This window comes from Aethalodelphis obliquidens, unplaced genomic scaffold (genome assembly GCF_003676395.1).
Source record: "Aethalodelphis obliquidens isolate GAN/ISIS:26980383/991018 unplaced genomic scaffold, ASM367639v1 scaffold1, whole genome shotgun sequence".
Classification (NCBI taxonomy): Eukaryota; Metazoa; Chordata; class Mammalia; order Artiodactyla; family Delphinidae; genus Aethalodelphis; species Aethalodelphis obliquidens.
Window position 1 is genome coordinate 81,813,949 of NW_020837945.1, and position 26,139 is coordinate 81,840,087.

Consider the following 26,139-nt stretch of genomic DNA (forward strand, 5'->3'; position numbering starts at 1 on the left):
CCTTTTTATTGCTGAATAGTATTTCATTGTATGGCTATACTACATTTTCTTTATCCATTCATCAGTCAGATATTCACATTGTTTTTGGTTTTGAGCTACTATAAATAATGCTGCAGTGAGTATTCACATACAAGTTTTACACGTTTTCATTTCTCTTGGGTAGATTCCTAGGAGTGAAATTGCTGGGTCGAACAGTAAGTTTATGTTTATCTTTTTAAGAAACTGCCAAACTGTTTTCAAAGTGAATGTACTGTTTTACATTCTCACAAGCAACGCACGAGGGTTCCAGGTACTCCACATCACCGCCAACATTCTGTGTCATGTCTTTTTGATGATAGTCCTTCTAGTGGGTCTGTGTTGGTTATCTATAGTTGCATAACAAATTATCCCCAAATTTATCTGCTTAAAATCAAACTATTCCTATCTTACAGTTTCTGTGGAATCTGGGTGTGGTTAGCTAGGCCCTCTGGTTTAGGGTTTCACAAAAGACTACATTCAAGGTATTGCAGGGGGGACTGTATCTACCTGGAGACTTGACTGGGGAGCGATCTGCTTCCAAGCTCACTCAAGTGGCTATTAGTGGAATTCAGTTCCTCTTGGTCTGTTGAACTGAAGGCCTCGGTTCCTCACTGGCTGTTGGCTGAAAGCCTCCTTCAGTTCTTTGCCTCATGGGCTTCACTGGAGGGCAGCTCACCCATGGTAGCTTGTTTCCCTCAGAGCGAGCAAGTGAGAGAGCAAGAATCTTTTTGTCATTTAATCTCAGAAACGACATCCCATTACTTAGAGGCTGCCTACCACATTCATTGTGGTTTTAATCTGCATTTCCCTAATGACTAATGATGCTGAATGTTTTTTCACTGCTTATTAGCTGTTTGTATATGCTCTTTGGTGAAATATCCACTCAAGTTTTTACCCATTTTAAAATTGAGTTGTTTGCCTTCTTATTATTGAGTCATAAGAGGTCTTTATATACTCTGGATACAAATACTTAATTAGATATTCTGTATGCAAATTGTATTCATTTTCTACTTCTTGGTAACAAATTACCACCAGCTCAGCAGTTTTAACAACACAAATGTATTACTTAGTGATCTATAGGTCAGAAGTCTGGTAGGGGTCTCACTGGACTAAACCCAGGTGTCAGCAGCTGCACTCCTTTCTGAAGGCTCTAAGGGAGAATCTGTTTACTGCTCACTCGGGTTGTTGGCAGAATTCATACTTGTGTTGTAGGACCAAGGTCTCCATGTTTTTGCTGGTTGTAAACTGATGGCCATTCCTAGCTTCTAGAGGTCACTGCAGTCCTTGGCTCTTGGCCCCCTTCCACCATGTTCAAAGCCAGGTTGTCATCCATGGAGCCAGTCCTTCCTGTGTTGCATCTCTCTGACTCTTCCTCTCTCACTCCAGCTGGGAAAGGCTCTCCTCTTTTAAGCATTCATGTAATTAGATTGGGCCCACCTGGATAATACACGGTAATCTTCACATTTCAAGGTCTTTAACCTTAATCACATCTGTAGAGTCTCTTTGCCATGTAAGGTAATATATTCATAGGTTCTGGGGATTAGGAAGTAGACATTTGGGGAGGGTGTTATTTTGCCTACCACACAAATATTTTCTCCCAGTCTATGGTTTATCATTTCATTTCATTTCATTTGCTTAATGGTGTTCTCTGAAGTACAAAAGTCTTTAATTTTGATGAAGTCCAACTTATTGATTTTTTTCTTTCATGGATTGTGCTAAGAATACTTTGCCTAACCAAAGGTCATAAAGATTTTTCTTTTTTTTTAAGAAAATTTTATAGTTTTAGCTCTTCAATTTAGATTTATGATCCATTTTGAATTAATTTTTATATATGGTGCTAGGTAAGGATCTAAGTTTGTTTTTTTCATGTGGATATCCAGTTGTCTGCAGCATCTCCTTTTTCTCATTAAATTGTTTTGGCACCTGTGTTGAAAATCAATTGGCAGTGATTATAAGGATTTATGTTTGAACTTTCAATTCTCTTCATTGATTTGTATCTCTATCCTTGTGCCGATATTACACTGTCTCCTTTTCTAGGTATTTTAAAGTTTTTGTTACTGTTAAGAATGGAGTTAAAATTATTTTGAACCTAAAATATCATTAACTCAGAACAATTTTCCTTAAGCTCACTGGCAGATTGATATAATTAATCTATCATAATATTATCTTGGCCTTGAAGTAAAAAGAAAGTGTAATTTTATGCCTCAATTAGGTAACTGGAAATTGCTTTGAATCTATTAAATTCTGTCTAATGGGACTAAGTTGCAAAGATGTTGGAGATTTTGGTATTAGTGTTACATTAAATATCTTGATGAATAGTATTTAATTTCGTATTTTGAATTTGAACAAGTTATTACTATTGCTATATACACATATTCCCTTGGCATATGTAACATTTCCAAATTTTCTTTCTTATTTCTTTCAGATCAATCTCTAGAATCCCGTAGAATCTACAACAAGCCGATCCAGAGCTTGTCCAACATGGACACCATTTTCAGTGAAGCCCTTCGGAAGATGCGGAAGCAGCACCCTGGGTGCCTTTCTCAGGAGACTTCCATCCGTGCAGTCCAGGCCGCTGTCCAGTATCCCTATGAGGTGGGCATCAAGAAGGAAAAGGAGCTGTATGTGTACCTTCAGAGATCAGGGCAGGCTAGAGCCCTGCAATATTGTTTCTTGGCGGAGAGGACCACAAATAAGTGGTCCACTCCCTCTGGAGCATCCTGGAAAACAGCACTGGCACGGCCCATCTCTTCTGTTGGCATTCTCGGTAAGGACATGGGTAATGTCACTCCCCAAATCTGCACACGTAAAGTATTACCATTTGCTTAGGGCCACCAGGTGCCAGGCTGTTTGCCAAACGTATCACTTGTTTTAGCTAACTTAATTTTCACTCCAGCCCATGAACTATCTTTACTTTATATGTGAGGCCTAGAAACACTAACCTTCTCAACAGTGAGCTAATGAAACCCAAGTCGTCTAATGTAGGTCTGTCTGATTCCAGACTCTGGGCATTTTTTAACTCATTTCTACCTCTTCCATGTCTCTCATTCCTGGATTTCCCAACAATGATTATTAATATGTTGCACATTTCAAAGTGTGTGCTGTCACTCCTATAGCTAGGGATTTGGAATGAAGGCTATATCTTTCTGGTCCTTGCATCCATTCGCTTCTCCTGGTTCAAAACCACTATCCTCAAATTCATCTGAACTCTGAAATAGTGGCTTCCCTACTTCTTCCCCTAGAAAATTTCTCAAACAAAATGTCTTCTTTCCTCAGAAGCTAGCTCTCTGATTGCCTTCTTCAGGCCACTTTCCTAAACTTCACTTTCTCTTAGTCTTGGCCCAAGAATGGTCTTGGGTAGATTCCAAACCTCCTGAAATAGTAAGTGAAATGTTATATGTATTAGCTTATATACAGTCTTCTGGGGAAGGAGGTCCAAAGTTTACTAAAAGCATCAACTTTCTTAACCCTCACCCAGCTGTCTAACACCAACCCAGCTTGGAGGGGAAGAGCCCTCTCTACATCTTCTTAGTCTGTGGTGGTTTCAGTCAAGTTTGCGAATAAAATAGTGTGTCTTTAACGCAAACACATTGTGCTCCTCTAGCGACTCTGTTCACTTGTTACTTTTTAAGGAGATGCATAAATAGTGTGACAAAGAACTATGAGTATCCCTTTTTTATACTCTTTCAGCAACACCAATATTTGTTCCCAGTTATGTACTTACCCCTTTCTTCTTCCTTGTATTCCTTCAAGCCAAGAATAATTAATGCAAAATAATAGTAAAAGTTTTAAGTTTATCAGTATTTTGTTTGTCAACCATCATTTGAGAATTTCCCTATTTCCTTATTGTGAGCTTTTTAAAAATACTTCAGGTTTGTGTCTAGCATGGAATGTTTAAAAGTTTAAGGTTGTTTTTTTTTAAGTATACCACACATTGTTCTGAAAAATATTTGAAAAAGCATTTAAACTGTATAGAAGACAACGTGGATAAAAATAAAGTGAGAGAGTTTGTCATTTCCCCCTTCTTCATGTTTATCCACATCCCACTCTGCACTTCTTCTTTGTGACACAGCCTCCCGCCGCACCCTGTGTCCTCTGGAACATGCCCACAGCCTCATCTGGTTTACTAATGGCTCCCCCTCTGTCTCCTGCCTGAAACCTGGCTTACCCTGGGCACCTGCTTCTCCTGCAGCCCTGTCAAGAGAATGCTGTTGCTTCTCCCACACTCCATGGACCTCACTGTCACTTCCCAGTTCCCCTCTCAGACCATTACCCCTTTCAGGACACTCTCCTCTGTGGTCCTGCCATCCAGTCGTATCACTTTATCCCTCCTCATTACTGTCAGTGCTCCCCTGCTTTGCCCTCATTTTAGTACCTGGCTCACAGTTATTCTCTGTGGCCCAAATCCTGCTGCCATCTGGTTGTCTTCATCCTCTGTGTGAATAATTCAGCCCTGAATAACCCAGCCCTGTTGCTTCTGGGTTCCTTCACCTCCTCAGATCCAGCGACGCTCACCTCACTTCACTTCTGTGACCCATACTTATGGCTTCACCGTAGGTCTTGTCTTTACCCTGAACATTTCTCCACCTCTGAAATGTGAAAATCTCACTTTTTCACCACAACCTTGTATTTTCCCACATCCCTTTCTCGGTTATTCTAACTAGTACATGTGTTACTTGATCAGCTCCTCCTATCTTTACTTTCTTCTCTATTCAGTTTTCATTTCCAGTCATCACTTCAACTACTCTCTTACCAATGTCCTCAAATGCCACGACTCATCCTTTCATTATGCCCCCTGGCAAAACCCCAGCCCTGATGAGCCCAACTTTGCACTTCCACGAGCCTATGTTCTCAGATCAGGTCGGCACAAACTGCAAGTTCACATTCTCCCACCTCACCTGGACTCTCAGGGCTGTCAGAAGGGGAGAAGACTGCAGTTGACCAAACACTGCAGAACCAGTAGTCAAAGCATCCCTTATCCTTTATTTACTTCTCTGAGTAGAAGAGGTTCTTGACTAGATTTAATTCCATGGCAGTTAAAGGCAGTGATTTGGTACAGGAGCAGGACTCCTGGTCCCTGTCTGTGTGTGTTTAATGAGGAAAAATTAAGAAACAATTCAATGTAAATGCAATATATACCTATGAAAACATAATTACCAACAGTGAAAAGTTTGGTCTTTCAGCCCTTTGTTCTTGAGAACTTTGAGACCACAAGGTTGTGAAAAATAGAAGTTAGTAGCTAAGAACTTTTTGAAAGAAATAGATATTGTTTTCATGTATATTTTGTTTCAGTGATTAAATGAAAAGTATCAGTTTATAGAACTGAAGAAGATCTAAAGTTATAGCTAAGACACTTCTAAAAAGCATTAGTCTGGCCCACTTTGTGGTTTGGATTATCAGCTGTTTGGAGCCCCAGCGGTCCTTCAGCAGACCTGCTCTGAGAGGTGAGCGCCGAGGAGCTCTGCTCCATCTTCACCAGGTGGCCTTCCTTCCCCGCTGTGTTCAGTTCTGAGATATCACCTGCATGACATTATACTTTACAAAGCACTTTCACGTAAACTTCTCATTAGTCCTTATTGTCCCTATGAGTTTATAATCTCTACATGGTAGGAATTTTCAGCTTGGGACTGAAAGCTAGGAGGCCAGGGTTTTGAACCCCCAACTCTACCTCCTATTTACCCAGGCCAAAGTTTAGGATACAAGCTGCTACAACAGTGAGAGCTATCCAGCCCTCTTGTTACTGAGTGAAATGCAGATGCTTAGTAAATTTGGAAACCTAAATGTTTTAAATAATTTAATATATATATTATATTAAATAATTTAATACAATTTAAAAATTAAATATATTCCAGAGAAACTAAATCAGTGATTTCTTATTATTGATAACATTCTTTATTCAAAACCAATTGCCACAGTGGATTAAGAGGCACAAATTACTATGTATAAAATAAATAAGCTACAAGGATATATTGTACAGCACAGGTAATATAGCCAATATTTTATAATAACTTTAAATCCAGTATAATCTATAAAAATTTTGAATCACTATGTTGTACACCTAAAACTAAAGAATATTGTAAATCAACTAAACTTCAATTGAAAAAAAAAAACAATCCCAAAGCTAGTCATTGTAAAGTGTAGAAGAGTTATATATACATGTCTTTCACAAAACATCCACAGTGGGTTGGTTAGGTAACAGGTAACCTGCTGCTGTAACAAATAACAATCTCAGTGGCTTAGCACAATAAAGATCATTTTCCTCCTCACTCCACAGTAATTCTAGAACCAGGTTCTTTCCAAGTAGCGGCTCTGCCATCCTCCTGGATAATAAGGGTCAGCAAATTTTTTCTGTAAAGTTCCAGATAGTAAATGTTTTAGACTTTTGGGCCCATATGGTCTCTGTTGCAACTACTCAACTCTGCTATTGAGGACAAAAACAGCCATAGAGCAATTTCGTGGACGACGGGTGTGCGAGAGCATCTGCGGGTGCCAGGCGGGAGGGGACCGGGAAGACCCAGCTGAGGGTGTGTGGATTTGAGCCTTCGCGTTTCTAACCCGAGATCTTGAAATGCATCGTGATTCCTGTCTGTCGGACTGTAAAGTTTATGTAGGTAATCTTGGAAACAATGGTAACAGGCTGAATTGGAACAAGCCTTTGGCTATTGTGGACCACTCTGAAGTGTGTGGGTTGCTAGAAACCCTCCCGGCTTCGCTTTTGTTGAATTTGAAGATCCCGAGATGCAGCCGATGCTGTCCAAGAGCTAGATGAGAGAACACTATGTGGCCGCCGAGTAAGAGTAGAACTGTCGAATGGGGAAAAGAGAAGTTGAAATCGTGGGCCGCCTCGTTCTTGGGGTCGTCGCCCTCGAGATGATTGTCGGAGGAGGAGTCCTCCACCTCACCACACATCTCCAAGACGGAGAAGCTTCTCCCGCAGCCGGAGCAGGTCCCTTTCTAGATATAGGAGAAGAGAGATATCACTTTCCCAGGAGAGAAATCACAAGCCGTCCTGATCTTTCTCTGGGTCTCCTAGCCGATCCAGGTCAAATGAAAGGAAATAGAAGACCAGTTTGCAAGAGAAGTGGTGCACAGGAAATAACTTCATTTGACAGGAGTATGTACAGAAAATTCAAGTTTTGTTTGAGACTTCGTAAGTTTGGTGCATTTTAAAAATGTTTTAGCTGTTCACATTTGTTTGTCTCTTGGAACAGTGACACATAAAGATGTAATTCTCTATGGTTTGAAATGGATTATATGAGGCATGTAATATCAAGAATTGTTACTTTACAATGTTCCCTTATGCAAAATTGAATTTGCTTTGAATTTTTAGTCTTGCATAGACTGATAATAAACCTCTAACTCCTGTCCAGCTAAAGTGTGATGTTTAATATTATGGAAACAAAACTGGCAAAAATTGAAAAGACTTTCTGTAGCTGGGCTATGCAGCTGTAGTTAAGCAAGCAGTCTTTAAAAGCTGCTGTGAACACAAGCCAGCAGGTAAAAATAAAAGCTGCACCCTTAAACTAGATTAGAGGTTTAAAAATTCCACTAGTCTTCACCCTGGACAAGAGGTTGTCCGGTGGGTTTAGAATCTAAGAAGTTTCAAGAAAGTTAGTTTACCTTTGCTTTAGGTCATAAGTTCCTTCTGTGATTGCTGTATATGAATACATAGCTCTTTGTAATATTATTTGGAAATTTGAGACTATTCAATATACCAATGTCCTGCTAGTTTAAGGGTACATTGTAGAGCTGAACTTTGAGTTACTGTGCAAGATTTTTTTTTCATGCTGTCATTTGTAATATGTTTTGTGAGAATCCTTGGGATTAAAGTTTTGGTTACAAATTGTTGTTTAACCTGAAAGCCTGTTTTTCCTTGCAAAACTAAAATCTGAGCTTGGTACCAATCAAGTCCAGGTATAACATTCCTATTGGAAGCCATACTTACATTTTCTTGTAAAGTGCTTTTGAAAATAAAATATTAACATAATTGTGTAATAGTTGAACCCACTATTACCATAGTTCTGGTCCCATAGAAGGCAGTTTGTTACACAAATCTTATTTTGTAAGAAACACAATTTGAGGCTTTTGAAGTGAAGGGAATTTTTGGTTGTCTACTTAAGTGATGATACATTTTTAGGAGTAGAAGCCAGTTCAAAGTCCATGATATTCAGTGACCAGCATTTTAAAGTATAGCCACCTGATACATTATAATCCAAAGTTGCTGGTAAAAAAACAAACAAAAAAAACCCAAAAAACTTTAGCACAAAGTAGAACTTTAAACATTCCACAAAGCTTTAAAAATTGCTTCCATTTTATATAATTTGAGGTGTTGCATGGAAATTCTAAATTGATCCATCATGTTGTGAAATTCACTATCTGGTTTAAATGTAACAATGCAGAATTGAATATGGAGGCATGCATAACCTTCTTCTTAGAAATCTAGAGGAGTTGTAATTTCAAATTTTTGTGCGATTAGATTAAATCATAATGCAACAGTCTTTTCCTTAGTTTCCTTAAATGTACTATTTAAAGATAGTTTTGGATTATGCTGTACTGACTTTCTTTAATATAAAAGATGTCATTGTATTAATCTATAAGGATGTTTTATAAGATACAGATCCTAAACAAATTATTTCCAGTGGTCCTTCTTCACCTTTCATGCACATATCAAGGGAGGAGAGTCCTGGGTGTCACAGGGGAAGATCTGGTGTCAGTGGAGTTCAGTATGAGCCTTGTTACAGAAGACACTTTTAAGACGGCCTATTGATTTACTGGGAGCTCGGGCTTTGGGCCTTTTGTCTTTCGGCATTTCATAGCTTACAACCTTTGTTAGGATCAAGCAAGGCAAGATAGCTAAGAATTCATGGAAGTAATATGGTACATCAATATTACACTGCTCTTATAAATCTACATGGGCATTTTTGGCAGTATACAACTTGCAGAGTCTTAAATTGGAAGAGTTTCTGTAAAAAGGATAGTGGATTATAGCTATAATGTGGCTAATACAGACCTGATATAAAATTAACCTCCAGGATTTAAACTTAGGGTCCAAATTTGCAATCACTTTAACCAGAAAACCTAGCACAATTTTATGGCTTGTTAAAAATATGGAAGATAGAAATCGTTAAAACCTTACATTCTACATTTAAATTGTGGCTATTAAAAAGTTTAGTTACTTTGATTTCTGAAATTAACAAAGTCCTTTTGGCCAGTTTTGTCTTGCATTCTCAGTTGAGTATGATACTGAAAGCAGTCACAGAGACTTTGACTTGTGGTGTAATGATTACAGGTGTTCACTAGAGGTCACTATTAATAATACTTGGTGATAATTTAAGGAACATACTTAAGGATTATAGTTGGTTTTTATGCTTTCAAGAATAGTTAATATTCTATGGTTCTCTGTTCATTGTGGGTTACTTCTGACCTCCATGTCTTAAGCAGAAAGGTAAATACAAAGATAAATTAGCCAGAGAAATTTTAATTTTATGAGATGTAGATACATTTTACCTACTGTTTCTATGCTTTTTTACAGTTCCTTAAAAGGTCATGTGATCAGTAGATGGCATCACCACCTTTTTAGATTCACCCATGTCTGAGTAGAAAGTCCTGGTCGCTTTTTACTGTAGAGTTATGGTTTATATTCTTACAGTGTTTCTTTTTCAGGAATGGTGTTTTCCAGGCCTACTGACTCATTTTTCCCCCTGATTATATAAGAACCACTGGTTTACTACTTTGTATTAGTGTGCTTTTATTTTCAGAATCCCCAACATGATTTAGTTGTCGGACCTGGTTGGTGGTAATATCTTCTGGTTGTACGTTTCTGTACTAGACTGTTGCCTTCTGGTTTTCCTTTTTTTTTTTTTGAGAACATGAAAGATTTTCATAATTAAAGTAGCTGAAGAAAAAACACGGCCATAGACAATACAAAAACAAATCAGTGTGATTGATTCCAGTAAAACTTTATTTATGGACACTAAAATTTGAATTTGATATAATTTTCCTGTGTCACAAAATATTCTTATTCTTTCATTTTCAGCTATTTAAAATGTAAAAATATTCTTAGCTCACCAGCAGTACACAAGCAGGCAGTGGGCTGGATGCAACCTGCAGGCCAACATCTGCTCTAGGGTCTCCTCCAAAGCCTCAGAGTCGTTCTCTGCCTCCTCTATACCCAGGTGGTAATGAAGGATTTTGTGGGTGATTTTAGGGGCCAGTCGTGATCCCACACCACCCTCTTCCCCATTCCCTTGACCAGAATTAGTTACAGGCCCTACCAGGATACCAGAGGTCTAGAAAGTACAGGCTTCTATGTGCCCAGGAAGAAAATGAAATGGTGTGGGAAAGAAATAGCAACATCTTTGCCATCGAATAATTTTTCTACATTTTCCATCCTTCTTGCCTTTTTTTTTTCCTTAAATAATTAATTAATTAATTTATTTATTTTTGGCTGTGTTTGGTCTTCGTTTCTGTGCGAGGGCTTTCTCGCGGCCTCTCTTGTTGCGGAGCACAAGCTCCAGACGCGCAGGCTCAGTAGTTGTGGCTCACAGGCCTAGTTGCTCCGTGGCATGTGGGATCTTCCCAGACCAGGGCTCAAACCCGTGTCCCCTACATTGGCAGGCAGATTCCCAACCACTGTGCCACCAGGGAAGCCCCCTTCTTGCCTTTTTAAAAAATATTTCTCACTTTTCTTTTCCCTTCCCCAGCTGGGTGGTTCAACTTCTCCAATTTCACTGTTTTAGTTTGATCTTTCTTTAAATATTTCTTCAAATATCTTTATCTTGAAGTTTTTCTTGACTCATCCAACCAAAAATAATCTCTTTCCTTTGAATCACCAAAGAAATTTGAACTTCTCTCATCACTTACTTTACCTTTAAGGGTGGATATTTATGAACTTTTTCCTTTCCCACCACTAGATTATAAGTTCCTTGAGGGTTGATACTACTCATATTTTTAATAACAGTTTTATTGAGGTGAAACATATGTCATAAAATTCACCCATTTAAAGAGTACAATTCAACATAAAATGCTGCAGCTGCTGAAAAAAAGTATGGCAATCCCTCCAAAAATTAAAAATAGAATTACCATATGATTCAGCAATTCCACTTCTGGGTATATCAAAAAGAATTGAAGGCAGGGACTCAAACGGGTATTTGTATAATCATGTCCATAGCAGAATTATTCACAATAGTGGACTAATGGTGGAAGCAACCCAAATGTCCATTAACAGATGAATGAATAAACAAAATGTGGTACATATATATATTCAAAGGGCTATTATTCAGTCTTAAAAGGTGGGAAATTCTGATACACGCTACAACATGAATAAACCTGGAGGCTATTCTACTAAGAGAAATGAGCTAGTCACAAAAGGACAAATTCTATTTGATTCCACTTATATGAGGCACCTAGAGTAGTCTTTGTTGAAAAAGACTAGAGTAGTCAAAATTATAAAGATAGAAAGTAGAATGATGGTTGCCAGGGGCTGGGGAGAGGGCAAAATGGGGAGTTATTGTTTAATGAGTACAGAGTTTCAGTGTTTTTTTTTTTTTTGCGGTACGCGGGCCTCTCACCGCTGTGGCCTCTTCCGTTGCGGAGCACAGGCTCCGGACGCGCAGGCTCAGCGGCCACGGCTCACGGGCCCAGCCGCTCTGCGGCATGTGGGATCTTCCTGGACTGGGGCACGAACCCGTGTTCCCCGCATCGGCAGGCGGACTCTCAACCACTGCGCCACCAGGGAAGCCCAGAGTTTCAGTTTTCCAAGATGAAAAGCGTTCTGGAGATGAGATGGATGGTGGTGCTGGTTGCACAACTCTGTGTACTTAATGCCCCTGAACTGTACACTTAGAAATGGTTATGATGTTAAGTTTTATGTTATATGTATTTTACTGCAATTAAAACATTTTTAAAAGACATAGTAACAATGTCACCAAAAAGAGAGTACACTTAAATGGTTTTTAGATATTCATAAAGTTGTGTAGCCATTGCCACAAAAAATTTTAGAACATTTCCATCACTTTAAAAGGAAACCCTGTACCCATTTGCAGTTATTCCTCATTGCCCATCCTCCCAGCTCCTGGCAACTACTAATCTACTTTCTGTCTCTGTGGATGTTCCTATTCTGGACATGTCATATAAATGGAATCATATAACAAGTAAACTTTTGCAACCAACTTTAACTTAGCATAATGTTTTTTAAGGCTCATCCATGTTATAGGATGTACCATTTAGTTTTACGGCTGAGTAATATTCCACTGGAGAGACATACCACCTTTTGTTTATCCATGTTGATGACATTTGGCTTGTTTCTTCTTTTTGGCTATTTTGAATAATGCTGCTATGAACATCTATGTACAAGTTTTGTGTGGATGTATGTCTTCATTTCTCTTGGGTTATGTATATACCTACCTACCTACCTACCTAGGAATGGAATTGCTGGATCGTATGGTAACTGCACGTTTAACATTTTGAGGAACTTCCAGCTTGTTTTCTACTGCAACAGCACCATTTTACAATTTGCCAGCAGTGAATCAGGGTATCAATTTCTCCACATCCTCACCAGAATTGTTATTGTCTGTCTTTTTAAATTATAGCTATCCTAGTGGGTATGAAGTGGTAGCTCATTGTGGTTTTGATCTGCATTTCCATAGTGACTAATGATGTTAGGCATCTCTTCATATGCTTATTGGCCATTTGTATATCTTCTTTGGAGAAATGTTTAATTGATCCTTTGCCTAATTTTATTTTATTTTTTAAAAATTTTTATTGGAGTATAGTTGATTTACAATGTTGTGTTAGTTTCAGGTGTACAGCAAAGTGAGTGTTATACATATACATATATCCACTCTTTTTTAGATTCTTTTCCCATGTAGGCCATTACAGAGTATTGAGTAGAGCTCCCTGTGCTATGCAGTAGGTCCTTATTAGTTATCTCTTTTATATAGAGTAGTGTGTTTATATCAATCCTAATCTTTCAATTTATCCCTCCCCCCACTTACCCCCTGGTAACCATGTTTGTTTTTTATATCTGTAACTCTATTTCTGTTTTGTAGATAAGTTCATTTGTACCCTTTTTTTAGATTCCACATGTAAGCGATATCATATGATATTTGTCTTTCTCTGTCTGACTTACTTCACTCAGTATGAGAATATCTAGGTCCATTTATGTTGCTGCAGATTCCTTTGCCTAATTTTAAATTGAGCTGTCTTTTTATTGTTGAGTTTGAGTTCTTTATGTATTCTGATACAAGTACCTTATCAGATATATGATTTGCAAATATTTTCTCCTATTCTATGGGGGTTTTTTCACTTTCTTTATTGTGTCCTTCAAAGCACAAAAGTTTTTAATTTTGATAGTGTCCAATTTATCTATTTTTTTTCTTTTATTGCTTATGCTCTTGGTGTCATTTCTAAGAAACTATTGCCTAATCCAAGGTCATGAAGATTTACTCATAAGAGTTTTACAGTTTTAGCTCTTACTTCGGCCTTTGATCCATTTTGAGTGATCCACTTTGATCTACTTTTGTATATGGTGTGAGGTAGAAGTTCAACAAAATTCTTTCACATGTGGATATCAGCTGTCCCAGCACCTTTGTTGAAAAAGACTATTCTTTCCCCCCATATTGGCATCCTTGTCAAAAATTGATTTTCCATAAATGTATGAGTTTATTTCAGGACTCTCAATTCTATCTCATTGATCTATATGTCTATCCTTATTCCAGTATCACACTGTCTTGAATAGTGTAGATTTGTCAAAAGTTTTGAAATTGGAAAGAGTTTGTTCTTTTTTTTTTCTATATTGTTTTGGTTATTCTGGATTTCTTGTATTTCTATATGACTTGTAGGATCAGCTTGTTAATTTCTGCAAAAAAAACAGTTGGATTTTTCATAGTGATTGCACTGGATCTGCAGATTGATTTGGGTAATATTGCCATCTTAACAATATTAAGTCTTCTGATCCACGAACATGGGATGTCTTTCCATTTATTTAGGTTTTATTTAATTTCTTTCAACAATGTTCTTTTGTTATTAGTGTACAAGTCTTACAATTCTTCCTTAAATTTATTCTGAAGTATTCTTTTTAATGCTATTATAAGTGGAATTGTTTTCTTAATTTCATATTCAGATTATTCATTGCTAGTATATATAAATAAAATTGATTTTTGTATATTGATCTTGTATCCTGCAACCTTGCTGAACTTGTTTATTATTTCTAATAGCATGTGTGTGTTTGTGTGTGAATCCTACTTACTGTTATACCTTCTGAATCACTTAATACAGTGCCTAGCCTTAACTAGTATTCAATCCATTTGTAGTCCTTGAATTTGTATCTTTGAATGCCACGTTTCCACAGAAGCCTTCCATTCACTGAGTAATTTCTCAGTTGCCAATACCATTGAATCATTCTTTTTCTCCTTCACTCTTATCTGCAGGCTTGGGAACAATGGGCCGAGGCATTGCCTTATCTTTTGCAATGGCCAAAATCCCTGTGATTGCTGTAGAATCAGACAAGAAGCAGCTAGAGACTGCAAACAAGATAATAACCTCCATCTTAGAAAAGGAAGTGTCCAAAATGCAGCAGAGTGGCCACTCTTGGTCAGGACCAAAACCAAGGTTAACTACATCTATAAAAGAGCTTAGTGGTGTAGATTTAGTTATTGAAGCAGTATTTGAGGAAAGGAACCTGAAGAAACAGGTCTTTGCTGAACTGTCAGCCGTGTGCAAGCCAGAAGCATTTCTGTGCACCAACACTTCAGCCCTGGACATTGATGAGATTGCTTCTTCCAGTGATCGTCCTCACTTGGTCATTGGCACCCACTTCTTCTCACCAGCTCACGTCATGAAGTTGTTAGAGGTTATTCCCAGCCGATACTCTTCCCCCACTACCATTGCCACTATTATGAATTTATCAAAAAAGATTAACAAAATTGGAGTAGTGGTAGGCAATTGTTTTGGATTTGTTGGGAATCGAATGTTGAAGCCTTATTATAATCAGACATATTTCTTATTGGAAGAAGGCAGTAAACCAGAGGAGATAGATCAGGTGCTGGAAGAGTTTGGTTTCAAAATGGGACCTTTTAGAGTGTCTGATCTTGCTGGGTTGGATGTAGGTTGGAAATCCCGAAAAGGGCAAGGTCTTACTGGACCTACATTGCCTCCAGGAACTCCCTCCCGAAAGCGAGGCAGCTGGAGATATTGCCCAATTCCTGATATGCTCTGTGAATCAGGACGATTTGGCCAGAAGACAGGTGAGGGTTGGTACCTTTATGATAAGCCGTTGGGTAGGATTCACAAACCTAATCCCTGGCTTTCCAAATTTCTGACACAGTACAGAGAAACCTATCACATTGAACCACGTATCATTAGCCGGGATGAGATCCTCGAGCGCTGCTTATATTCACTCATCAATGAAGCATTCCGCATCTTGGGAGAAGGGATGGCGGCTACCCCAGAGCACATTGATGTGGTCTATTTACACGGGTATGGATGGCCAAGGCACAGGGGTGGGCCCATGTTCTATGCTTCCACAGTTGGGTTGCCCACAGTGGTAGAGAAGTTGCAGAAATATCACAGGCAGAATCCTGATATTCCCCAACTGGAGCCTTGTGACTATCTGAAAAAACTGGCTTCCCAGGGAAACCCTCCTCTGAAAGAGTGGCAAAGCTTGGCAGGACCCCCCAGCAGTAAATTGTGATTCAGCTTTTCAGGTTTTGCCTCACATGCTGGCATCAGGTAGTGCTCACTGAATTTCAGTGAAACTAAATCCAAAGATCCAAAGTAAGATTGCTCTGAAATGCAAAGCAAAAGAAGTAATTGGCCAGCTAAAACTCTTCTTTGGGTCTTCTGTCTGATGAAGATTCTAATGGGTCAGATCTTTAGGAATGTGCTTTCTATGCCTGGGAATCTGTCCCTATCAGATAAATTATTTCAATCTCAGTGAATAAACTTATGTTAACACCATAATCACTAAGGAAAGAGCCTCAGGACTAAGTTGAGGTTCCCAAGTTCTTTGATCATTGAAGAAATATGTCATTAATTATTCACTGATACGTGTATAAATTCATTTGAGCCCTTTCAACCTCACACACGTAGCACCGATAGGAAATCTTATGGACCCTTCATTCAACAGACACTCATCATGCACCCCTGAGCATCTTACACAGCTCTTGACAGACCTAGAGTCCAGAGGGACATTAATCCAGCAAGGAAGCCTATGATACATTTCACTTCAGTCTCAGAGGTGGAGTGAAGATGGTTGGCAGGGTAGAGTCAGCAGTGAGGGTCTCTATGAGTGAGCTTGGAAAGCTGCCAAGGGAGAGGCAGAGGCAGTAGTCAGAGGTAGCGTATCAATGGCAGAACAGTGTTGAAGTTTAGGCAAAACACAATTGAGAGTTGGTGAGGAAACCACGTACTTCAGACCAGAATAGGGAGGTCAGGATAGCTTGGCAAGTCATGCTCAATATAACACTTCTGTCCAAGGCCCATGTGCACAGTTGTCCTTGCTGCTTGCAAGAGGCTCAGTAACATTTTATGATAATTTCCTCAAGACCACTGGATGTCCACAACCTGGTCTTTATTTACTCTTCTAGTCAGACAGAAGTAATGGAAAGTAGTTAAGTTGTTGACTTAGTGTAAGAAGAGATCTCAGGGATCTAACCTCCTCTAATTCTGTGATAAAGTCATGATGCATTTCCCGGTCATGATATGCCTTTGTGATGTTGGGTATGAAATCTTAGCAAGTCTAAAATTATTGTAAAACAAATTTTGTTTAATTTTGTTATAAGAACTCTTTTTACTTTTTGCCTTGTATGGTTAAATGTTGAGGGGCTAGTCAACACAAAAACTTGTACACAAATGTTTATAGCAGAATTATTCATAATAGCCCCACATTGGAAACAACCCAAATGTCCATCAACTGATGAATGGATAAATAAAATGTAGAATAACCGTACAATAGGATATTATTTAGTCATAAAAAGATATGAAGTGCTAATACATGCTACAACATGATGAATCTTGAAAATATTATGCTAAGTGAAAAAATAGGCAAATCTATTGAGATAGAAAGCAGATTACAGCTTGCCTAAGGCTGGAATGATTGGGGGTGGGGAATAGGGAGTGGTTGTTAATGGGTACAAGGTTTCTTTCTGGGTTGATGAAAATGTTCTGAAATTATTGTGGTGATGGTTGCATAACTCTGTAAATCTGCTAAAAACCATTGACTTGTATACCTTAAATGTGTGAACTGTATGGTATGTGAATTATATCTTAATACAGTTAATAAATAAGTGAACAAACAAACAAATGGGCTTAGGTTATTGTCCTTCAGGATGATGTAAATGAACTGGTTTTTTTTAACAATATTTTCACCAGTGAACCCAAACAAAATTACCAAAAGTTCTGATAGAGAAATCTTGAAGGAATATAGCATAAGTTTGCCATTGTACAAAACAAACCAAAAAGACTTCTAGAGTGTGCTTTGAGTTGTAGTTCAATTTAGAATAATTTTTGAGATGTGTATTGCTGGATTTTATATAAATTGGTCCTTGAAATTAAAGACATCAATAGAAAAAAATTCCTGAAAATAGTAACTCTGTCTCCAAAGTGTCTTAGTTTCAAATTAATGTAAACTTATTTCAAATTCATACACACATCAACTTTTTCTTCTTTAGACCTTGAGTAGATTTCAATTTTGAGTTCTCTTTTTTTTTTGAGTTCTTAAAACTTATTTTCATCCTACATTCTCCTTTAGATTGGGGTTTTGAAACTAGAGTGTCTATGAATAGATTTTGAGTCAATAATCCCTGAAATTTTGTGCTAACATTTGTGTATATGTATCTGAGTGCATTGCTTAGAAAACGTGCCATATCTTACATTGTATTCTCTGACATGTCTATGACCCAATAAATGTTAAGGACCAATACTTTATATATTGATATAAAATGGGAAGAAGAAGCATGAGTTCAATTATCCTTATTTTGTGTCAAAGGAGGCAAGACTGATTCAAACTGTTGGGTCCCATAAACAGCAGTGGCTAATATGAAGAAACCTTTCCAGGATATCCCATCCCATTATTGAAAATGCACTTGCTTAAAGACTTATTTTGTTTTTGTTAATAATTTTAAAACTATCTTTTTTTTAAAAAACACATTCTAAATGACATGTTAAAAATATGTTCTAATGGTAATTGACTCTGACAAGAGCTACATATTAGAGGCACCCTTGAAGCTTTGACATAATACTCCAGCTTTAAAGATGAGACTAATTATGTTCCTTAAATCAGGAAAGCCACCGTGCAGCTGCGGTTGCTATCTACTTATTCATTTCCAGCAGGAACAGGTGTGCTCGCAAGAAAGAAAGTGAGGGATCCTAAACTCCCCTGATTAATGATGTGACAGAAATGTGCATGCAAATCATATTCCACAGCACTGTAGAAACCTGTAATTTCTAGGGTCTTACACTTGTCTTTAAAATAGACACCTAGAAATTCAGAAATGTTGCAGATTCACTAGATTAGCTGAACCCTCTTGGTAGCCATTGATGAAATTAATATAAATCAAGTTCTCTGGACTATGTTTAAAAACAGCTTTCTTCAAGAACAGAATAGTTTTTGACTCTTCTTGGGACTGTCAATGCCACATGGTTATTTTGCCAGTTTACGTGTATTTCGATATTAACAGACAAGTTACACTGCTTCCCTGCAGGACAGCAACCTTACACAACTCTGAGGGACACCATTTATACCCTGCTCCAAGGGGCTGCCGTTCACATAGAAATAATGTGAACAGTACCCTGTAGAGTTGTGCAACACCCAGTATTGTTTCCAGGGCACACCGTGTAGAGGTTTCAAGCCCCAAAACAGTTTCTTCTCTTTATTGCTGTAAGTATCTCTCTAAACAAAGTTGACAAAAGTAGAGGGAAAGTCTCCATTTAGACTGGTGTCTCCAGTGGACCAAATTTTTAGAAAAGATTACATTTGACCCTTGAACAGCTCAGGTTTGAAAAATTCCATTTTTTCAATGGTAAATACTTTTGTACTACACCATTCACAGTTGATTGAATCTGCTGATATGGGGGAACCATAGATACTGAGGAACCATGTATATGGAGGGCCCACTATAAATTATAGGTGGATTTTTAGACTGGGAGAAGAGTCAATGCCCCTAACCCCAACCTTGTTCAAGGTTCAACTGTACGTCTTGTCTGTTCTTCTTAGTATTTTTTTTGCTAGCACCCTGAGAAAGAGGAACGTGAGAGAGATGAACAGGGCTTTTAATTCTTGTCAAAAGAATTCCAGGGTATTTTAATTGTAATATTTATTGGTTCTCTTTCACCAAACCTAAAATAGCCTAGCTGAGTGATGCCTGAAAGCATCTGATAAAATGACAGGCACAGAGCTGATGCAATCGACCTTGTGTCCATCTTTCCACCTTCTCTAAGAGAGCACAGAAACAGTTGCTAATTCTGGACATAATATGAGATCCTTAGGATGGGGTACAGCAAAACCTTCTCCAACCAAATCATAAGTGCACTTGGATTCCTGAAGACCGCCAAGGCCTAAAGAATCGCTGATTTGTAAGTTTTGGCAGATACTGTTGGCTGTCTCCCAAAGTTTCTCTTCTCTAGCAATAAACTTCTCAATTTTTAGCTGAGTATTTGGTTGTTCAGAATAAATAGTATTATTGTCAGCTTCTCTTGCATCCAGTTGTGAACATGTGACTGAGATCCAGACAATAGGATGTAAGTGGCAGTGTCACATGGCAGATTTTGGGAAACTACCTTAAGGATCAGATGATATGCATCCTTTTCCAGTTTTTTTCCCCTTCCTCCATCTTGCTGCCTGGAACATAGATGTGAAGGCTGGAGGTCAACCCACTATACTGGACCACAAGGACAAAATTCCCTAGGGATTAGCAGAAAGGAAGGCTGCAAAGAGCTTGGTCCCCCAAGACCTCATGGAGCAGAGTTGCTACTCTGCCTTCCAAAAGTCATTTGTGTGAGAGAGAAATCAACTCCCATTATGGGTAAGACCCTGTTATTGTAGTTCTTTAATTCCTCACAGCTGACCCTAAGTAATGCAGGTGGGGTCCAAGAATGAGTGGGTTTTGTTTTGTTTTGTTTTTGTTTTTCTCAGTGCCATAGGTCATTCTGACACACAGGCAGCTTTGAGAATCTAATCTCATTAAACAGGATTTCTTGTTTTAAGAAAAACAATTTTTTGCCCGTGTGATGTCTTTTTCAACTTGATGTTGAATTGCTAATAAACTTGTATGTTATGTTTCACATATAATTGTTGTAGGCAATTCATGGAGACACCACCAAGAACCTGAACATAATTTAAAAACTAGACCACAAGGACAAAGGGATAGCAGAAAGGATTAAATCGACTTAGTAGGAAACAGTCTCACAGGCTTACTTAAACCTCAAATTGACTCCTACCTGATTAGAGATAAAAACACTAACAAAGTACGTGCTATCAGAAGGAAAGATGGAAAGAGGAGTAATTCAAGAAGCAATATCTCTCAGCACTGACCGAAAGGGAGGTGCTGGATCTGGGGTGCACAAACCTGCTCACTAGATCAGAGATCTCTAAAATGGGGTGCCCCTGGGCTTCCCTGGTGGCGCAGTGGTTGAGAGTCCGCCTGCCGATGCAGGGGACACGGGTTCATGCCCCGGTCTGGGAAGATCCCACATGCCGCGGAGCGACTAGGCCCGTGAGCCATGGCCGCTGGGCCTGTGCATCCGGAGCCTGTGCTCCGTGTCGGGAGAGGCCACAGCAGTGAGAGGCCCGCGTACCACAAAAAAAAAAAAAAGAGAGAGAGAGAGATTAATCTTTATAAATATTTCATGTAGATAAGAACACTGCTGTCCTCACCAGGTTGTGTCTCAGACAGCCACATGTCAGGAATGGAGTGTTGTGAGGGAAGAGGGCGAGTTCCAAAATGTAGAGAGGTTGACAGTGGCATCCTTCCTCTTACATTTGCTTTCAGCATATTGAGAAATATTGCAAATTATGTATGCTGGGCTAAGTGGATATTTAGACTAAATTATTTAATTTAACTAAATTAACCCTCACAAAAGATTCCTTCAAAGAAAGCACCCTTAAAAATAATCTTTGAAAGAAAGAACAGTTGAAGATAACACAAATAATGCAAGCAAAGGAGTCTGATCAGGTAAGAAGTTGGCCAAAAAATTGAAATTATCAAGAAGATTATTAGAAATATTGACTTACAACCTACCATTCATGATGAAGTCTGCCTGTCCTAAGTGTGTATTGTGTCTTATCTTAGTGAATAGCAGTATGAAACCATCACCTATGCAAAATGTTTTAATACATTGTTTAGTTCATCACTATCTCACTCTTTATAAACTTCTATGTTATTGTGTTTAAAATGTCATATATGTCAATATAATAGTAAAAGTATATAATTTATAAACATCCTATTATTATGTATTAGAGATGTATACTCAAAATTTATGTGATGTGCTACCCAGATCCTCTTTTAGGAATGAAAATTTTATTCTCCGAGTTGGTAGGAGAGTTACCAGAAAATGGCCTTCTTTCGGGATTGCCTGGCTCAAGGTCACAACTTTTTCCAAAAATAGCTTGTTGTGGGGGATGAATTGAGAGACTGGGATTGACATGTATACACTATTGTTACTATGTATAAAATAGATAACTAATGAGAACCTACTGTATAGCACAGGGAACTTTACTCAATGCTCTGCGGTGACCTAAGTGGGAAGGAAATCCAAAAAAGAGGGGAATATATGTATCCATATAGCTGATTCACTTTCCTGTGCAGTAGAAACTCACACAACATTGTAAAGCAACTATACTCCAATAAAAATTAATTTTAAAAAATAGCTGGTATTCAATGATTGCTCAACTCAGGAGTGTAAGCACCTGATCTTCTTGCCCCAACTCTGAAGGGCTGACATAGCTCTCGAGCTCCCAAGGACATTGAGCTGGAGCCTTCGTTGGTATCCAATTGCAGCTGAACTTCTCTCTCTGCTCATTCCTGCTTTCTCCCTTCTCCTTCACAGGTGTTAGTCCCAAGAGCCCTCCCTAAACAATCTGCACACTCATCTCCGTCTCAGAGTGGGCTTCCCAGGGAAACTGCAACACTGCAGGTACATGATCAAAGATGTTTGGAAACCATTGATCCATATGCTATCAACTCTTTTGTATATGTGTAATAGACTTCTTCTGATTTCACATGTTATCAGTTTTTATAAACAGCTGTGTGTGCTAGAAAAGAATGTGCATTCTCTGTTTGATGAATCTAGGATGCTATTCTAAGGTCGAGCTTGCTAATTATGTTGGTCAAGTTTTCTCTGTAGCCCTGCTCATGTTTTATCTATAGTCCTGCTTCCTCCTGTGATTGGGGTCAAATACCCAGCCAGTGGGGGGACTCCTTTCCTTGACACAAAAAGCCAGGAGTGACTGAATGGGCACATATAGATTTAAAATGATCTTACTGTGTTTCTGGCAGAAGCATTTCCCTTCTAGGAATCATGTCTTCTAGATCTCAGGGTGTTAATTTCTGGTACAGGAAACAAAACTCTCCAAGTGGGTCACTGGCCGTGATGATAAATGGGGCCACTCCTACTTTCAGTCTTTGGTTCCTATAACCTTGTATTTTACCTGTTAGGGACATAGCACCATATAAAGTTATTGATTCAGGATGTGAACTGCATCCTGGAGGATGGTACTCCATTCTCACAGGATATAATCTCCAAGCTGGAACCTCAGTAATACCTTCTAAGAGATATTCCATTATTCTATAAGGAAGGCTAGTAGCTTCTGGGTGATGTAGTATCTGATCAGAACAGGGAATCCATGTCATATGTCTACCTCTGTACCACATTTGTTTTAAAGCATGTCCTTTGGTCTGATGCAATATTATGTGAGTTCTTACTTTACTGGCTCAGATCCTCTTGAAGTCCTTGGAAAAGGAAGCCCTGCAGTCAGGAAAGGAAAACCCTGGAATATGTGTCAATTCCAGTCAAGATGAATCACTGACCTGCTGACTAAAGAATATTGATGTAGTTGGCTTACCACCAAGTGGTTTGTTGGTCTCGCCATGGCAACTTGGGGCAAGTTGTACATTCAGCAATTAGATCAGCCCTGATGAGTGTGCGTCCATTCTGTTGGGCTCATGCATAGCTTCATCCCTACAACCAAGCCTTCTCTGTCGTGGGCCACTTATACCAGCAGCACTAATATGGGTAATGATAGTGGCTGGTTGATGTCTGCTAGCCTGGTCACTCTGTCTACTTGGTTGTTTAATTCATCTTCTGTGGTAGATGTTTCCTGGATGGAATTAACATGTCATGCACAGCTCTTCACACTTTGTGCCCACTCCCATCAGTGCATCCCTCAATTCCCCAGTTTTTGCTGTCTCCTATCTTCCAATATTTCTCCTTTTGGTCCCTGACCAACCACCCAAGCCATTGCCACTGCCCACTCAAGCCACCTCTCTGAGTCTTTTTTTTTCCTTCTTCCACCACCTGCCATGGCAGTTCAGTATATCTACTTCACTACGTGTGTGCCATCACTTTCTCCAAGCCTCCAAGAGCCAACATAGCACTGTGTTAGCAATGTGTGTCCTAGAGCCTGCCTGGGCATTAAATCCTGTATCATGGAAAAGGTTTCCACATCAGTAAACTCACTCTACCAAAGTTCATGTTCTGCCCCTCTTGATCCAGCGCCCTCAGGATCCACTCCCAAACATAGTCTCCCAGCTTCTGCCAACACCTCTTAGCTGGATTCTATACCTCCTTGAGGATATAAACCCTTTCTTCCCTTAGTCTTAACACTCCCCTAAATGGGTTATTTTGTGACTTAACTCTAGTTATTGTTCTGATGCCCAGGAGGGGAGTTATTTCACGAGCTGAGTGTGTGTCTTGCATAACAGAAGCCCCTGAATTGTCTTTGAGCAAGGGTGAAACACAAGTCTTTAGGAAGGAGGGGCCGGCCACCTCTGCAGGCGCAAAGTATTCAGGAGAACTCAGAATTTGATATTTTCAAATTCACTGACCCAGATGTCGCCATTGCCAGTCGCAGGGTCCCATTTCTTCTCAATCAAGGCCTTAACTTTGGCAAAGCAGAATTGCCATGAGAATTCACCCTTCTCTGAAACTCCATTTCCCTCATAATTTAATCCTGGGCCTGACCTCTGCTTTTTCTATCCTGTGACTACAGGAGATAAATCTGTCTTATATGCTTCCAGGGAAGCCCTCTGAAAATCACAGTTTGTCTTAGATTGGTAGTTAATCACCTTCACACCTTTTATTGTATTTCTCCAGGACAGGAATAGTCCCCAGCAACAGCCCTCTGAATCCATTACAACTTTCTGTAACCTCTTAAAGGCCTGAAAAACCCCCTCACTACCTTCTATGGATATCCCATCCCAACTTCTCCACTGATGAAAGTTTTAACTTTTGTGCAGTTACAGCATGCTAGGCGCTTTCAATACTCCACTTACCACCAGATGACATTTTCATCGCCAGTTGGCTGGTTTATAATCCAGCTCTAAAATCCCATTTCAGATTTTGCTTCCTAGGACCACTTCTGTTAGCAATTGGCATAGAGCAAGTTTCCCAGGAAAGAGATTCTGAAATAGAGATTTCCATGCAGGAAATCTACTGGTGAGTGCTCCTGGGTATAACATCTGTAAGGGAGTGGAGAAAGCAAGAAGGAGCAAAAGGAGGAGTTGAACTGTGAGGCAGATGTAGCAGAAGCTTCAGCAGATCTTTGGGGAGCTCTGAGGCTCAGACAGCCCTTCAGAGATGTCCTGAATTGAGGCAGGGGTGTTGGGCCTTTGTACTTTCACCTTTTTGGGTGTGGGTTGCCCCCAGGGAGGGAGGCATGGCCTTGGACAAGGCATCTACCTTCAGCCAAGGTGAATATCCTTGGGGGAACTCAGGTCCTTGGCTTCTCCCAGCAGCTGAGGGAATAAGTGCCTTGGTACTGAAAGGGGGAACCTGGACCGTGCACCACAGCGTCCAGTACACAGCTTCTGCCTTGTAGACCTTCCATATCACTCTCCTCACACCTTGTCCCTGCTTTGGTCATTCACTACAAGAAGCCCCAAACTCCCAGCCACCCCTCATCACCTGGACTCTCATCCCTATGCAGCTCTGTATATCTCCTAATCTGATGCCTTGTCTTCCTCAGCTTTCTAAATTCTTCCCTTGAGTCCTCTAGAATTCACAGTTTCCATCAGCAAAATATCCTCTATTCTTAAATGTTCTCTGAACATTCCTTCGTCTTTGTGGCCTAAATTCTTAAAGTCTTAAAGGGAGTCTCCAATGAGTGGCTTCACCAGCCAGCTTCTGAATAATCGAGAAATAAAATAAAAAGTAATTGTGGGGGCCAAATACCACCTTTCTTATTGGTAGAGGCCAGATTGGAAGATGTGGGTTTAGTATATTAACCCTGTGGACTTGATAACTTTGCACCTGAGAAATAGACCACCCCACACAGTCAGCAGCACTGGCCCACACTTTTTTTTTTTTTTTTCTGAAGCCCTCATTTATGTCATTTAAAATAATTCTTTATTGTATGTAAACTGTCTCAGCCCCTTTTTGGAAACATGTGAGGTATAATCAGAAGAAAAAGAGAGGTAGGACTCTCAAAAACAGATAAATGAAAACAGGATGTAACGTGTGTTATGTGCCAAATGAATAATGTAGAATATTACTACTGGAATTCTGTGAAGGAAATGGTCACTAAACAATTAAAGCCCACTAACCTCAAGGAGGCTATACTATTATTATACAGAACACTTCCCCAGGCCATTCGTTTCCCCACTCTTCTACATGATTATTTCATACCCCCTCTTTTCCTGAATTCCATCGCCTCCTTCTCTGTCACCCTTCTCTGCTGATGCCCTTGCTTCCTTTACAGAAAAAAATGGAAGCAATCAGAAGAGACCTGCCACAAGTACCCACCAACACATCTATCCACTCCCCTGCATCTGAGCTCATATATCCTGCTGTCCCTCCTATTTCTGTGAACCAACTATCTGTGTGCCTTTCAACCCCCAACTCCCCCACTATGCTCTTATACCATCCCCTTTCACCTACTCAAATGCACCACCCCAGCGAGCCTCTCCT

The 26,139-nt window shown here is 39.4% G+C and overlaps 1 protein-coding gene and 1 pseudogene across 2 annotated transcripts in view; both read left to right on the forward strand.

Annotated features, from left to right (window-relative positions):
- EHHADH (enoyl-CoA hydratase and 3-hydroxyacyl CoA dehydrogenase) overlaps positions 1–15,973 on the forward strand; it is a 49,643-nt gene extending 33,670 nt beyond the window's left edge. For both annotated transcript variants that reach the window (XM_027109780.1, XM_027109772.1), the window contains 2 exons: positions 2,444–2,785; positions 14,448–15,973. In XM_027109780.1, the coding sequence (XP_026965581.1) occupies positions 2,444–2,785; positions 14,448–15,709 (1,604 nt within the window). In that variant the 3' untranslated portion in view covers positions 15,710–15,973. The remainder of the gene's footprint in view (positions 1–2,443; positions 2,786–14,447) is intronic.
- Positions 6,036–8,013, forward strand: LOC113622071 (serine/arginine-rich splicing factor 3 pseudogene; annotated as a pseudogene).
- Positions 15,974–26,139: the final 10,166 nt, after the last annotated feature.